A 13,103-nucleotide genomic window follows, 5' to 3' on the forward strand; every position below is an offset into this window, starting at 1 on the left:
GAGAAGTGCTGGGGGATGCTGGGCAACAGTACTGGGCGACGTTGAGTGCCTGCGGGGCAGCAGAGGTGGCTGGCTGGGGCACCAACAGCTGATGGCATGCAGGAATACAAGGATGAATGGATGCATGGATGGATGGATGGAGGGACGGACAGATGGATGGATGGGTGAGTGGATGAATGGATGAATGGGGGGACGGATGGATGGATGGATGGATGGATGGATGGATGGATGGATGGATGGATGGATGGATGGACAGGCACCCTGGGTGTTGCTTTCCTCAGCATGAAGCGTGGTGGATTCCCAGGGGTGTGGCTGGGTGGCAGATATGTGCCAGGCCCACTGACCAGTGACACAGGGGGCAGCTGCAGGGGTACCTGGTGAGAAGGGGCCTGTCAGTGTCAGGGGTGGGGTGGCACAGGGAGCTGCTCATTAGCTGATGAGGCTGGCGTGGTTACAGTGACGTGCATGAGGGTGGCTCCTGCTTCAGGCTGCCCCCATCCCCCCTGCAAATGTGCTTACAGAGATGACAGATTTCATGCTAATCCGCATTTATCCTGCCCTAATTACGCTGCTGGAGGTGAGGAATGAGTTCCCAGACTTCCATGCCAAGGACTGGCATGTGCCCACCCCTGCCCACTCCTGCTCGATGCTGTTGGTCAGGACTGATGCTGGTACTGTGCCCACTGCCATGGCAGCACAGACAGGCAGGTGACCTCGCAGGGTGGCACCTTGCATGGCACCTGGCATTGCTGCCCCAGTTGGGGAGTGTCTTGAGGGTGCTGCCAGACACCCACAGGTGGGCACTGGGTGGGTGGCACCCTAAGGCGCTGCGTGGCTGGGCATGGTTGGTGGAGCACTGGGCTGAGCTGTGGGCATGTGCACCGTGCCAGGCCATGCCATGCTGTGCCACACCACCTTATGCTGTGCCCACCCGCCATGGCTGCAGCAGAGCAGCCACCGTCCCACCCCAGCAACGCGCCGTGCACACACAGCACTTTAAATGTTTTATTTGGGGAAAGTGCTGTCGTTAGCAGAGATTAATTATTAAAATCAGAGCCATCTATAAAACATGAGTGGCCGCACGCGGGGCTGCGGGTGCACAAGCAGAGCCAGGCATGGTCCCGCCACCGGCATCGCCCGGGGACGTGCTGCGACGGCATTTGCTGGTGATGCCGCAATGGCACTGTGCACCAGCAGCGGGTTTGAGCTCCTCATGGCTGTGGGCGCAGGCAGCGGGAGCCACAGGGTGAGGACTGGACTGGTGACGGGCAAAATTGTGCTAAATCAGCATTTGGGTGTAGCAGGGGTCGCCAGTGCCAGCCGTCCCGGCGAGAGGTGGCAGGAGGTAGCAGGCAGCGCCGAGCTGTTTTTAGCGGCTGCTGGTGCCGGGGAGCGGGCGTGAAGAGCAGCAGCCGCGGCACCGACGTGCCATTTTTAGAAACCGGCGAGTTTTGCTAATGATGCCTGTGAGCGGCGGGGGGGCTGCCCGCACCCTGGCACCCCTGGTCCCTGGTCCCGGCAGCCAGCCCTGTCCCTCTGACCCCGCCGCCTGGTTCTGGAACTTGTAATGGGGGCGCCTGCACTGCCCAGGGCCCCCCTGCACCCACGTGGGGCTCTGATGGCCCTCAGGGAGCTCTGATGGCCCCTGGAGAGCTTTGCTGGTGCTAGAGGAGCTTCGGAGGTCCCTGGGGATCTGTGCTGGCACCTGGGAATCTCTGCTGGGCTCTGGGAATCTCTGTTGGCCCCCAAGGAACATTGCTGGTCCCCGGGAATACTCATAAATCATTCCAGGCTCCAAGGCACATCTTTTTCTCCTTTCTCTGCAGCTGAGACAGCACCTGCCCTCGGCTGGGGAGGCTCATCCCATCTCAGTGCTTGCTCATGACCTGTGCCAGCCACATCAAAGTCCCAGTCCTGGTCCTGGCCATGGGAAGCAGTTCTCTCCCTTGGGGATTGTTCTCTTCCTGAGCCATCATCCTGAGCAGCTTCCATGCACCCCAGTCCCTGTGGCTGCAGGTACTGCCCCACAGAGACCCTCAAAGCTCTTCCAGTAGGAAGGAGAACCAAACCCCAATGCCATGTCATCACTGTGATCAGGAGGACAGTATGGAAACTAAGCCCCCTTCCTACATCAGTGCTCCAGGGACCAGAGCCAGCACAGGATGTGCTGGAGGTCAAGCTGGTGGAGAGGTACAAGGCTTTGTGTGCTGTCACTAGCACGGGCCAAAGCAGGGGTGAGTGGCTGGGGACAAGCACCTATGCTCAGTGGTGTCCAGCCAGGCAGGGGGCAGCCCTGTCCTCACCCATGGCATGGTCAGCAACTGGCATGGGCTGGAGGAGCTGTGGCACTGTGGGGGGCACCGTGCCTGGTGGCAGAGCTGGGGGTCACTCCCGGGGCTGTCCCACACCTGGCTGGGCAGCTCACTGGTTGCTTCCCTCGATGTCTTCCAGGGCACAGGGGTGCCATGGGACAGTCACGGGGAGGGTGGTCCTGCCACCCTGCACCCCCACTGCTGCTGATCCCAATAAAAGGCCAGGGGTGGCGATCGGTAGTTGCACCCCCTTTTTTTCTCCCCCCCTCGCCCCCCACCGGCCCCCCGAAAGGAGGAATGGGGTTTATTTGGCCCTGTTGCCGGGCCGACGTGCGCAATTATCGCTGATTGCCTGGCGGTTGCCATGGTGATGGCAAGCACGCAGGGATGCGGTGCCGCGTGGTGCTTGAGTCACGGACACGCTGAACACCCCCCGCTGCACCCCACTGCACCCCAACACGGACATGCCAAACACTCTCTGCCACACCCTGCTGCACCCCACTACCAACTGCTGGGCACCCCACACCACTTCCCACTGCACCCCAGCACAGGCACGCTGAACACCCCCCACCACACCCCACTGCACCCCTGCATGGATACACTGAATAGTCCCCGCCACACCCCACTGCACCCCTGCATGGATACACTGAATAATCCCCGCTGCATCCCACTGCACCCCAACACTGACATACTGAACACCCACCACTGCACCCCAGCACCAACATGCTGCCACACTGCATCTCACTGGACCCCTGCACGGACATGCTCAACCCCTTGTCACACCCCACTGCACCCTTGCAGAGATATACTGAACACTCCCCACTGCATCCCTGCATGGATGCACTGAACATTCCCCACTGCACCTCTGCCCAAGTATGTTGAATATCCCCTGCTGCACCCCTGAACAAACACGCTGAATGCTCCCTGCTACACCCCACTGCACTCCTGCACAGACACACAGAACACATCCACAGCACCCCTGCCCAGGTATGTTGAATATCCCCTGCTGCACCTCACTCCACCCCTGCATGTATATGCCAAACACCCTCTGCCATACCCCAATGCACCCCAGAACAGACACACTGAACACTTATTGCACTTCACTGCTCCCCCCAGCACCCTCCAGACTGGCCCTGCACCCCCTTCATCCTGCTGGGGCAGGGGGGTATGGCCAGATGTCCCCAACACTGTGACCCCCCCACTCAAGGCAGAGGAGGTATGTTCAGGTGTCCCCCACCCCATGTGTCCCATCCGAGGCAGAGGTTTAAAGCCTTGGTGCCCCCAGCCCTGGCAGCCCCACCTTGGGCATCCCAGTCTCACTCACTCCCAAGGTCCTGAGGGAAAAATCACCCCAGACCGGCCATGATACCCAGGACCCAGCTCTGGGGAGCAGTAGGAAAGGGAGTGGGTGCATGAGGCAGTAGAGCAGGGCACCATGAGGACAAATTCCACTGGGCTCAGCAAAGCCCATCACCCCAAAATGGGCATGGAGTGGGCCAAGATTTGAACCAGAGTCAGAACCAGGAGAGCAGGGGACAGTGATGGGACCCTGGGGCAGTTCTGCCACAGGCAGGAGGCTGATGCCAGGAGATGACAGGCTCAAGCTGGGCCAAGGGATGATGGAGAGTGCCATCCCATCCCTCAGGCTGCAAGCCACCAACGGGCAGCCCAGAGCCACACGGGTGCCTGCCGGGTAATTGTGACTTACACTCCAGGTCCCCACGAGGTGCAGAGATTAATAACCACAGCGCGCTGCTGCCAGCCGGTATGATTAAACTCTTGATTAGAAGCTCAAACTACAGTGCCCCACGAATTCCCCCTGCTCTCACACGCCATTAATTACCCGGAACAGGTGGCGATGGGCCCAGGGCTCCCAGGGCTCCCGGGGCCCGGTGCCAAAAAGAGACAGGTGCCTGGGGTGTCCCGGACTGGCTCTGCCTTGGGGTGCTGGCTGGTGTCCTGTGCACAGAGAGGGGATGCTGGCTTTGAGGATGGGACCCTGGTGTTCCCCATCCATGAGCTGGGGGGACTGTGGGTCCAGGGAGCCACATCCCGATGCCGACTCAGGATGATGCGAGCCAGGTGGTTTGGGGAGACAGGGTTTGGTGGGTGCAGGAGCGGGAGGGGAGGGAAGTGGGGGTGCAGTTCGGAAGCGGCACCATATGGGCCACAAATGCCAGCATGTGGCACGCAGCCGTTGGGGAGGCTCCGCACACGCGGCTGCACTGCGTGAGGAGCGGTGGGCAAGGGGGCTGGGAAAGGGGCTTGGAGCCCTGCTGTGCCCCAGGGGCTGTGCTGCCCACCACAGGCTGGGTGCTGTGCCCAGGCTGTAGGCAGAGGTAAGAGAATCGAGGTGGCCAATTTCTTGCTGCTTTCTTGCTTCATGTCCCAAGCCATGGGGCACAATCTCTGTCATGGAGGAGCAAGCAAAGCCTTTGGCCTTGCAGCTGGGGAAGGAGAAATTGCCTGGTTCCCACTAGATCATATCATGGGGGCAGGGAAGTGTGTCTGCCCATGTCCTCATGGCACCTGTGATGCTAAGCCCGCACTCAGCTTTGCTAAAATCCTGCTCCTGTCCCTTCTCATCCCATCCCATTCAACCCCTCGCATCCCATCCCATCTCATCCACCCAGTCCCATCTCACCCCATCCCATCCTGCCCCATCTCATCCACCCAATTCCATCTTGTCCCATCCCATTCTGCACCATATCATTCACCCAGTCCCATCTTGTCCCATTCCATCCATTCCAACCCATTCCATTCTATCCCATCCTGCCCCATCTCATTCACCCAGTCCCATCTTGTCCCATCGCATCCATCCCAACCCATTCCATTCTATCGCATCCTGCCCCGTCTCATCCACCCAGTCCCATCTTGTCCCATCGCATCCACCCCAACCCATTCCATATCCCATCCCCCTGCACACCATTCCATCTAATCCCATCCATCCTGTCCCATCCCACCCTACTCCATCCCATCCTGAGCAAGTGGCCATGCCACAGCCCAGGGGACCGTGGCTCACCGCCGTGGGGACGGTTTGGAGTCCCTTGGGGTGTCCAGTCCCATGGGGTCCCTGGTCCCCAGGGCATGGTGGTGTTCCAGCTCAGTGTGCAGGTCCCGAGTCCCCTCTGGGGTGCCCACCCGGTCAGTGGGTCCCAGCGCCACCCGTGACCAAGCCCCGGGGGGGGCCACGGGCGGGGCGCGAAGTTGGTGGTGACGTCAGGGGCGGGGCGTGGAAGGGCGGGGCGAGGGCGGGGCGTGTCCTCGCGGCCCCGCCCTCCCAACTTGCCGCGCCGGGCGCGCGGGGCCGCGCCGCGACGGACCGACGGCTCGGCTGGGATCGGCTGCAAGCGCTGGGATCGGCTGGGATCGGCTCGGCCTCGGCCCCGGCCCGGCGCGGGAGGGCGGGAGGGAGGGGCGCGCTCCCCGCGAGCGGCGGCCCCGGGCCGCAGCCCCCCGTTGCGGTCGGAGAGGTGTGCAGGTGAGCGTCGCGCCGCGCCGGACCGGGGGCGAGGGGGGCCGGGCCCGGCAGGTGGGGCGTTGCTGGGATCTAGCACTGGCTGGCCTGGAGCTGCTCTCAACTCTCCCCCCGCCCCCAGTGAGCCCGGACATCCCGGCGGGACCGTGCGAGTCCCTGCTCGGTGCGTGTGCGCTCCGACGGCTGCCCGCCGCCGCGCTGCCCCCGCCGGCACCCCGCGTCCCGCAGACCCCGAGCCCCGACGGGCGCCGCGGGCACGGCGAGCTGCCGGAGCTCAGCTCCCCCCGCGCCGCCCCGCTCGCGCCCCCGAGCCGCTTCTGCCCCGGTGCCGCCCCCGTCTCCGCGTGGAGCTCAAAGCGAAGACCTGAACCGACCCCGTGGCGAGGGATGCTGCCAGGGACCCTCTCCCCGTGGCCCCGCCGCCGAGCATCCCTTCCCGGACCCCGCACCTCTCTCTCCCGCAGTCCGCTCCCTTCCCGCTGCCGCAGCGCTCCGAGCCGGCCAAGCGCAGACCTCCCTGCGGTGCGCGGCTCGGGCTGTCCCCCCGCACGACCCGGGCCGGTGGCAGTGGGACTCCCCAAGCCCTGCCTCAGCCCGAGTCCGGGGGCTCCTCAGGCAGCGCGGGGTCGGCCGGCTCCTCCGCTTCCCCTCCGCCTCCCGCTGCCTGCCCGCTGCCTTCACTAGCAATGTTTCGGTCCGTCTCAGCCCGGCTGTATTTTCTGCCTGTTCCCGGTACATCCTTCCCCCGGGACGTGGGGGCGGGATGGCAGCGGGGACCCCCACACGGACACGTCCAGGGCAGCTGCAGGTGGGAGCGGGGCTGGAGGTGGAGCACTGCCGGTGGCACCTCACACCGTGGGGCAGAGCTGGGGGTCAGGGAGCTGGGGGGCCCCGCTGGCGAGGGCTGCACGGCTGCGTCATCCCTCCGTGCCATCCCCACCCGGCCACCCACTTCCCCGCTATTGTCTTACACCCGCTGTTGCTTCTGCTCCCAAATTAGACACTTGGAGGGGGGTGCTGGCTGCATGCAGGTGCCAGCGCAGCACTGAGCCTTCCCCCTGGCACCCCGGGATGGGAGCACTCACCCTTTCACCCACCCCTTGCCCCTGAGTGGTCTCGCCTATGGGGTGCAGGTGCTGGCCCCAATGTGGGGCTGAGTGCCAGCCTCCCTTGCAGGGTACCTCAAGTGCCCCCCAAGCCAGCCTGGGGCAAAGGAAGGTACGGGTGCTCAGCCCTGGCAGGATGAATCCCCATTAAACCAACGGGAACTAATTTTATGAGCACAGATTAGCTGAGCGCTCACAGAGACAGCAATAAAATCCCAATATATCATCCTGCCCGGGTCCCCTTCCCAACTAATCCTGGCATCATGCCACCAGTGCTGGCAGCCTGCCTGCCCGCCCACAGGCCAGTCCTACCCCTGATGGTCTGTGGCACTGAGCCCACTGCCACACCAGGAGCTGTCAGGACAACCCTCGTCCCCCTTGGCCAGGCACAGTGGCGTTGCAGAGCCAGCATCGTGTGGCCTGGGGACACAGAGGTGCCAGGCAGGGCACATTTGCTGGGGAGGCTGGTGGGATGAGTCAAGTGTGGGCTGGAAAGCCTCACCCAGTCTGTGGCACAGGCAGGGGTGTCCCAGGGGTGCTCTGCTTCTCTTTCGGGACTTGGTGCACACTGAGCAGAACGGACGTAGGTGCTCTTGCCTGGTGCAGGCTTTCCTGGCAGGAGGGTACCTGGGTGTCATACAAGCTGGGAGCACCCATACCGTGAGCACTGCTTGGGCAAGCACAGAGCAGGTCAGCCCCAAGGGGTGGAGGCAGGAAGGAGCATCCCCCCATTCTCCAGCTCACCGCACTCATGTCCCACCCAGGTTTGGGTCAATCACCCCAGGGAGAGCTTACATGCATGCCCTAGGTGCTGTGGGCAGGACCACCTTCCTCCCAGGGCCTGCCCAGCAGGGACTGGGCCATGCACTCGCAGGTGGGTCGGGTACTGCTGGGTGCTGCCCGTCCCTGCCCCCTCCAAAGGATGTGCCGCTTTCTGCATCTTCAGCTCCCATTGCCATAGCAACAGGCTCGGCGCTTGGGTACCCGCGATGCCGGCTCCTGCATCCCGCATCCCGCATCCCGCACTGCTATCCTGCCCGCAGCCCTCACCACGGGGCCCCGGGCACTGCCGTCACAGCAGAGCCAGGCCAGCACAGCACAGCGTGGTATATGGGGAGCTTTAGCACTGGGCAATGGGTGCCTCCAGCATCTATCACAAGGTCCCACTCAGGCCCATCCGAGAGGGACTAGGGGGCCCCAGGCAGCTCTGTCACCTTCTGAGCCATCAGAAAATAATGTCAGCTGAAACTCCCTCCTGGTAACAGGATGGGAAAGGGAAAAAAATCGCTTTATGCAATGAAATTTTTTTCTGGGAAGCTTCCAAGGAGGATCTGGTTTTGAAGGGTTCCCAGCAGGAAAACAAGGGGCAAAACATCCTTCCTAAAGGCTGGAGGAGCTGGTGTGTTCCAAGGCCAATCAGTGTCCTGCCCACTGCTGGCGGCAGGAGGGCTGGTACCTCTGACCCACAGTGCCCACCTGCCCAGTGCAGTTGGGGTGGGGAGCTGAGGCTGGTGTAACTCACTGCACATGTGACAATGTGACTCTGGAGGTCCCAGCTGCTGGAATGTCACTGTGGGACAAAACTGGGCTGAGAAACAGGAAAGGGTCGATTCACCTTCGCTTCTCTCCCCAGTGGGTGCTCCAGGCCCTGCACTAGCCCTGGCTGCTAATTAACAATTAATGATCCACAAAAGGGGAGCCAGAGGGGCTGGCTTGTGGCTATGCTGAGCCCAGGCAGAGAGGCTGGATGCCACAGGGATGGATGCACCTCGGTGGGGCTGGGCACATGGCAACCTGTGGCAGCTGGGGAGCACAAGCGGCTGCTGAGCTCCGTCAGGTTTTACGTAAATTAGTGTAGACCAGGAGGGCCTGCTGTGGCTTTGGGGGGCTGACGGTGCCAGGGCACTCACTGCCTCTCCCTGCCCTGCCACAGCACCGGGTCCTGCGATGCCGTTTGGCTGCGTGACGCTGGGAGACAAGAAAGATTATAACCAGCCGTCTGAGGTGACTGACAGATATGACCTGGGCCAGGTCATCAAAACGTGAGTTGGTCCCTCCACGGCTCGTGGATGCCCCAGGGAACCCAACACCTGCGTACCTTGGGCTGAGGAGTGGCACAACACTGCCTGCAACACCCCTTTTGGGGTGCTGGTGCCCAGCTGGGCTAGGATTGCAGGGTGCACTTTGGGGTGGCTATCCCCTAGTTAGTCCCTCTTGCTGGTGGGTGCATTGGGGGTATTCACAGCCAGCTCTAAGGAGGGCAGCAAACTTTCCCACCGATGCTGGCTGCAGCTGGGTATCTCCCTCTATCCCTCCCTCCTTGCCACAAGACTTGCAGGGATTGCAGCAATTCTGCATGATCCTGGTTCCCCCAAGCACTTTGGGAAGCAGGAAGGCTCTACTCCAGCAAAGGAAAGACAGATATTTGATGGGGAGCAGAGCATTGATACTTCCTCCAGTTTTTATTGCTGTGCTGGAGGACCTGTTAGGATGCACTCCAAAAAATGAAGCTCTTGGATCCATTGAGAGTGGTTTGACCCCAAAATATGCACCGGAATTTTTTCCATCTGGCTCCAAAGCAACCACTTGGCCATCGGTCTCACCTGGGTTGACACTGAGTGGCAGTAGGGACCTTGGTGTTCTTGGATCTTTGCTCCATCCTCTGGACAGCCTGTCCCATAGCCCACAGGTCCCAGTTCACCTCCCCCCAGAGCAGCGGCCATGAGTATTTCAGCACAGCAGGGGGGATTGGAAGCCAAAAGCTTTGCTGGAGCAGTGCCGAGTGCCCCTCGGGGGCTCCCCTGCAGCTCCGGCCTGGCCGATGGGCTCAAGCACCATTAATAATAGAACAGAAATACTGCAGCAACCAGCATGTCTTCCCTTCTTTCTCTCTGACCGCAGTGCTGACATTAATGTCGGGGTGTGCTGCTGTTCCACCTCAGCACAGGTGGCTAAGCAGAGAGTCTTCCCCCAGCTGTTGTGAGAAGAGGGCTTTTTAACCAGGAAATGTTACCCCTTCCCTGTAATTTTGCTTATTTCATATCAGTTCCTTTTCACTGCTGCTTTTTAATTCCCCTCTCCTCCAAAGAGGTTTTTAGCCACAGCTTCCTTCCACCCCTATGGCATCTCCCCTGACCACTGGGATTAGGGAAACAGCTGGTGGGCCCAGGGACCACCTGAGTACCTCAAGCTCAGTGGTCCCCAGGAAAGGGTGATGGTTGGGGGTACCCTTGCAGGGAAGAGTTCTGTGAAATCTTCCGGGCCAAGGAGAAGACGACAGGGAAACTCTACACCTGCAAGAAGTTTCTGAAGCGGGACGGGCGGAAAGTGCGGAAGGCGGCCAAAAACGAGATCATCATCCTCAAAATGTCAGTGCTAGGGCTGGGGGAGATCCCATGTTGCTGAGCAAAGGGGGGACCTCCACCCATGCCCTTGTGTCTCTGCAGGGTGAAGCACCCCAACATCCTTCAACTAGTGGACGTCTACATCACCCGCAAGGAGTATTTCATCTTCCTGGAGCTGTAAGTCTGGGAGATGCAGGGGGGTGTACACACTGGCCCCAGCAGGGCAGGGTCTTGGCAGTGCTGCTCTCTGCAGGGCCACCGGCCGAGAGGTCTTCGACTGGATCCTGGATCAGGGCTACTACTCCGAGAAGGACACGAGCAATGTCATCCGGCAGGTGCTGGAGGCTGTTGCCTACCTGCACTCGCTCAAGATTGTCCACAGGAACCTCAAGGTGGGTGGCAGGGAGGTGGGAGCACCCATGGGTGCTGCCATGCCCCCCACCCTGGCACTCATGGCCCCTGCACCAGCAGCTGGAGAACCTGGTGTACTATAACCGCCTGAAGAACTCCAAGATCGTCATCAGCGACTTCCACTTGGCCAAGCTGGAGAACGGGCTCATCAAGGAACCCTGTGGCACCCCCGAGTATCTGGGTGGGTGAGAGCCAGATGGGTGGGCATGCAAGGGAGGGCAACGATGCAGGGGTTCCAGCAGGTCCCTGGTGCTCATCATCACTCTGTGAACTGGTCCTGTGGGCTCCTACTGGGTCCCTCCTGATGGTCATGGGTGCCTCTGGCAGGTCCCTCCCATTCCCCATCACACCCTGGGGGCTGATTCTGGGTGCTTCCAGTGTGTTCCTCCCACTCCCCATGATCCCAGGGCCAAACAGCTGGGGCATTTGGGACTCCGGGGCAGGTTTGCTCTTCTGTCCCCTGCAGCTCCAGAGGTGGTGGGACGGCAGCGGTACGGGCGGCCAGTGGACTGCTGGGCCATCGGCGTCATCATGTACATCCTGTGAGTGTGGGGTGAGGGCTGGGGCAGCTGCAGGGTCTTGGGTACCAGAGGCTGGGCTGAGCCCCCCACCACATCCCCCAGCCTCTCTGGGAACCCCCCTTTCTACGAGGAGGCAGATGAGGATGACTATGAGAACCACGACAAGAACCTCTTCCGCAAAATCCTGGCTGGAGACTACGAGTTTGACCCGCCATACTGGGATGACATCTCGCAGGCAGGTGAGCCCCATGCCGGGGGGTACACCGGGTCCCATGTTGTCCCCTCCCAGCACTGACTTTCCCCTCTGTGCCCCCAGCCAAGGAGCTGGTGACACGGCTGATGGAGGTGGAGCAGGACCAGCGCATCACGGCAGAGGAGGCCATCTCCCATGAGTGGTGAGGCATGGTAGGGTCTGGCAGGGAACTCGAAGAGGGGCGCTGGTGGGGACTGCTCATCTCTCCCTGCCTCCCCAGGATCTCCGGGAATGCTGCCTCCGACAAGAACATCAAGGATGGAGTCTGTGCTCAGATCGAGAAGAATTTTGCCCGGGCCAAGTGGAAGGTGGGTAGGGGTGTGCCGTGCCTCAGTGCCCCTTCTCAGCCGAGCCCGGTCCCCCATCCCAGTGCTGTGAGTCTGGTGGGGCTGCCAGTCCCTGCCCCGCCACCAGCCCCACGGCCCCCGCCTCTCCCCCGCAGAAAGCCGTGCGAGTGACCACGCTCATGAAACGCCTGCGGGCGCCCGAGCAGACGGAGACGGCGACGGCAAAGGCACAGGCAGCGGGCGCGGCAGCAGCCCCGGCACCAGCGGTAGCCCCGGCCGCCACCCCGGCTTCCGCCGCCGCCGCCCCGGCTGCCGCCGCCACGGAGCCCACGACCCCGGCCACCGCCACGGCCCCGGCCCCCGCCACGGAGGCCGCCACGGATCCCGCAGCCCCCACCACGGAGCCCGCAGCCCCCGCCACGGAGCCCGTAGCCCCCGCCACGGAGCCCGCAGCCCCCGCCACGGAGCCCGCCGCCGCACAGCCTCCGGCCCCCGGCACGCCGCCCCCCGCCACGTGTAACGGGGCCGGGGCCGCCCCCGAGCCCCCCAGCGAGCAGAGCGGCTGAGCGGCCCCCGCGCCCCCTGTACATAGCCCCGGCATGGCCCCCCGCCCCCGCCTGCACCCCCTTTTCTACGTGCCCCGCCGGAGAGCCGGCTGCGGGGCAGAGCCCTGCATGGCGCCCGTCCCCCCGTGCCCCTCTGCTCTCTCAGTCTGTCCCCCGCCCCCGCCCCCGGGGATGCCCAGAGACGCGGGGCAGCCCCCCCGGCCGTACGCCCCGCAGCGCTGGGGGACATCGGGGCACCACGGGACACGAGTGCATGTGCGGGACCGCAGGTGGGGTCGCGCGGGACGGAGATGGGGCCGTCCCGGAGACCCCCTGTCCATCCCGGGACCCCTGGGGGGGGCACACGGGGACCCCCCGCCCGGAGGCTGCCGCACGGCCCCTCCCGCGCGTCGTGCCTGGCGGACCCCCGGTGCCCCCCGCGGCCCTCCCCGGTCCCCGCTTCCCCCCCGCAGCTGCATGCCTGCAGGGCCGGCTCTGCCCGCGGCTGCCGCCGCCGCCCCGCGCCCCGCCGCTGTATCTCTGGCAAATAAAGACGCCGCTGAGGACAAACTGAGACAGCACCAGCGCTGCCTGCCCTGTGTCTCTGTGGGGCCGGGGCTCTGCCGCGCGTACCGGCAGCGGCGGGATGGGGGCGGCCGCACTGCCCGGGTGATGCGGGCAGAGGGGCCCTGTGGGAGCCTGTCCCCGGCACAGAGCTGTGCGGCCGCTGCCACCGCTCGACCCCGGGCTCTGCGGGGTGTACAGGGTATTTGGGCACCACTAGGCCGCGGGGTGTGCGGGCACTGCTCGGCCGCGGAGTGTGCGGACACCGCTCGGCCCCCGGCT

General features: G+C 63.2%; 1 protein-coding gene across 2 annotated transcripts; it reads left to right on the forward strand.

Moving 5' to 3' along the window:
• The first annotated feature begins 5,559 nt into the window (after positions 1–5,559).
• CAMKV (CaM kinase like vesicle associated) lies at positions 5,560–12,838 on the forward strand. Of its 2 annotated transcripts, XM_071550626.1 has the most exons (11): positions 5,560–5,793; positions 8,830–8,938; positions 10,133–10,264; positions 10,343–10,417; positions 10,494–10,632; positions 10,712–10,832; positions 11,118–11,193; positions 11,275–11,411; positions 11,489–11,567; positions 11,646–11,733; positions 11,868–12,838. In XM_071550626.1, exons 2-11 carry the CDS (start codon positions 8,844–8,846, stop codon positions 12,276–12,278), a joined length of 1,353 nt encoding a protein of 450 aa, XP_071406727.1. In that variant the 5' UTR covers positions 5,560–5,793; positions 8,830–8,843; the 3' UTR covers positions 12,279–12,838. The 2 variants fall into 2 exon arrangements, with proteins under 2 accessions (XP_071406727.1, XP_071406726.1); XM_071550625.1 differs by lacking the exon at positions 10,133–10,264 and having other exon boundaries at positions 5,707–5,793.
• Positions 12,839–13,103: the final 265 nt, after the last annotated feature.

Source organism: Pithys albifrons, chromosome 3 (genome assembly GCF_047495875.1).
Source record: "Pithys albifrons albifrons isolate INPA30051 chromosome 3, PitAlb_v1, whole genome shotgun sequence".
In the NCBI taxonomy this organism is placed as follows: domain Eukaryota; kingdom Metazoa; phylum Chordata; class Aves; order Passeriformes; family Thamnophilidae; genus Pithys; species Pithys albifrons.

Coding starts and splice junctions, on each gene's coding strand:
- CAMKV (XM_071550626.1), top strand. CDS start 8,844: ATGCCGTTTGGCTGCGTGACGCTGGGAGACAAGAAAGATTATAACCAG. Junction 8,939..10,132: donor CTGGGCCAGGTCATCAAAAC/GTGAGTTGGTCC, acceptor GTACCCTTGCAG/GGAAGAGTTCTGTGAAATCT. Junction 11,734..11,867: donor TTGCCCGGGCCAAGTGGAAG/GTGGGTAGGGGT, acceptor TCTCCCCCGCAG/AAAGCCGTGCGAGTGACCAC.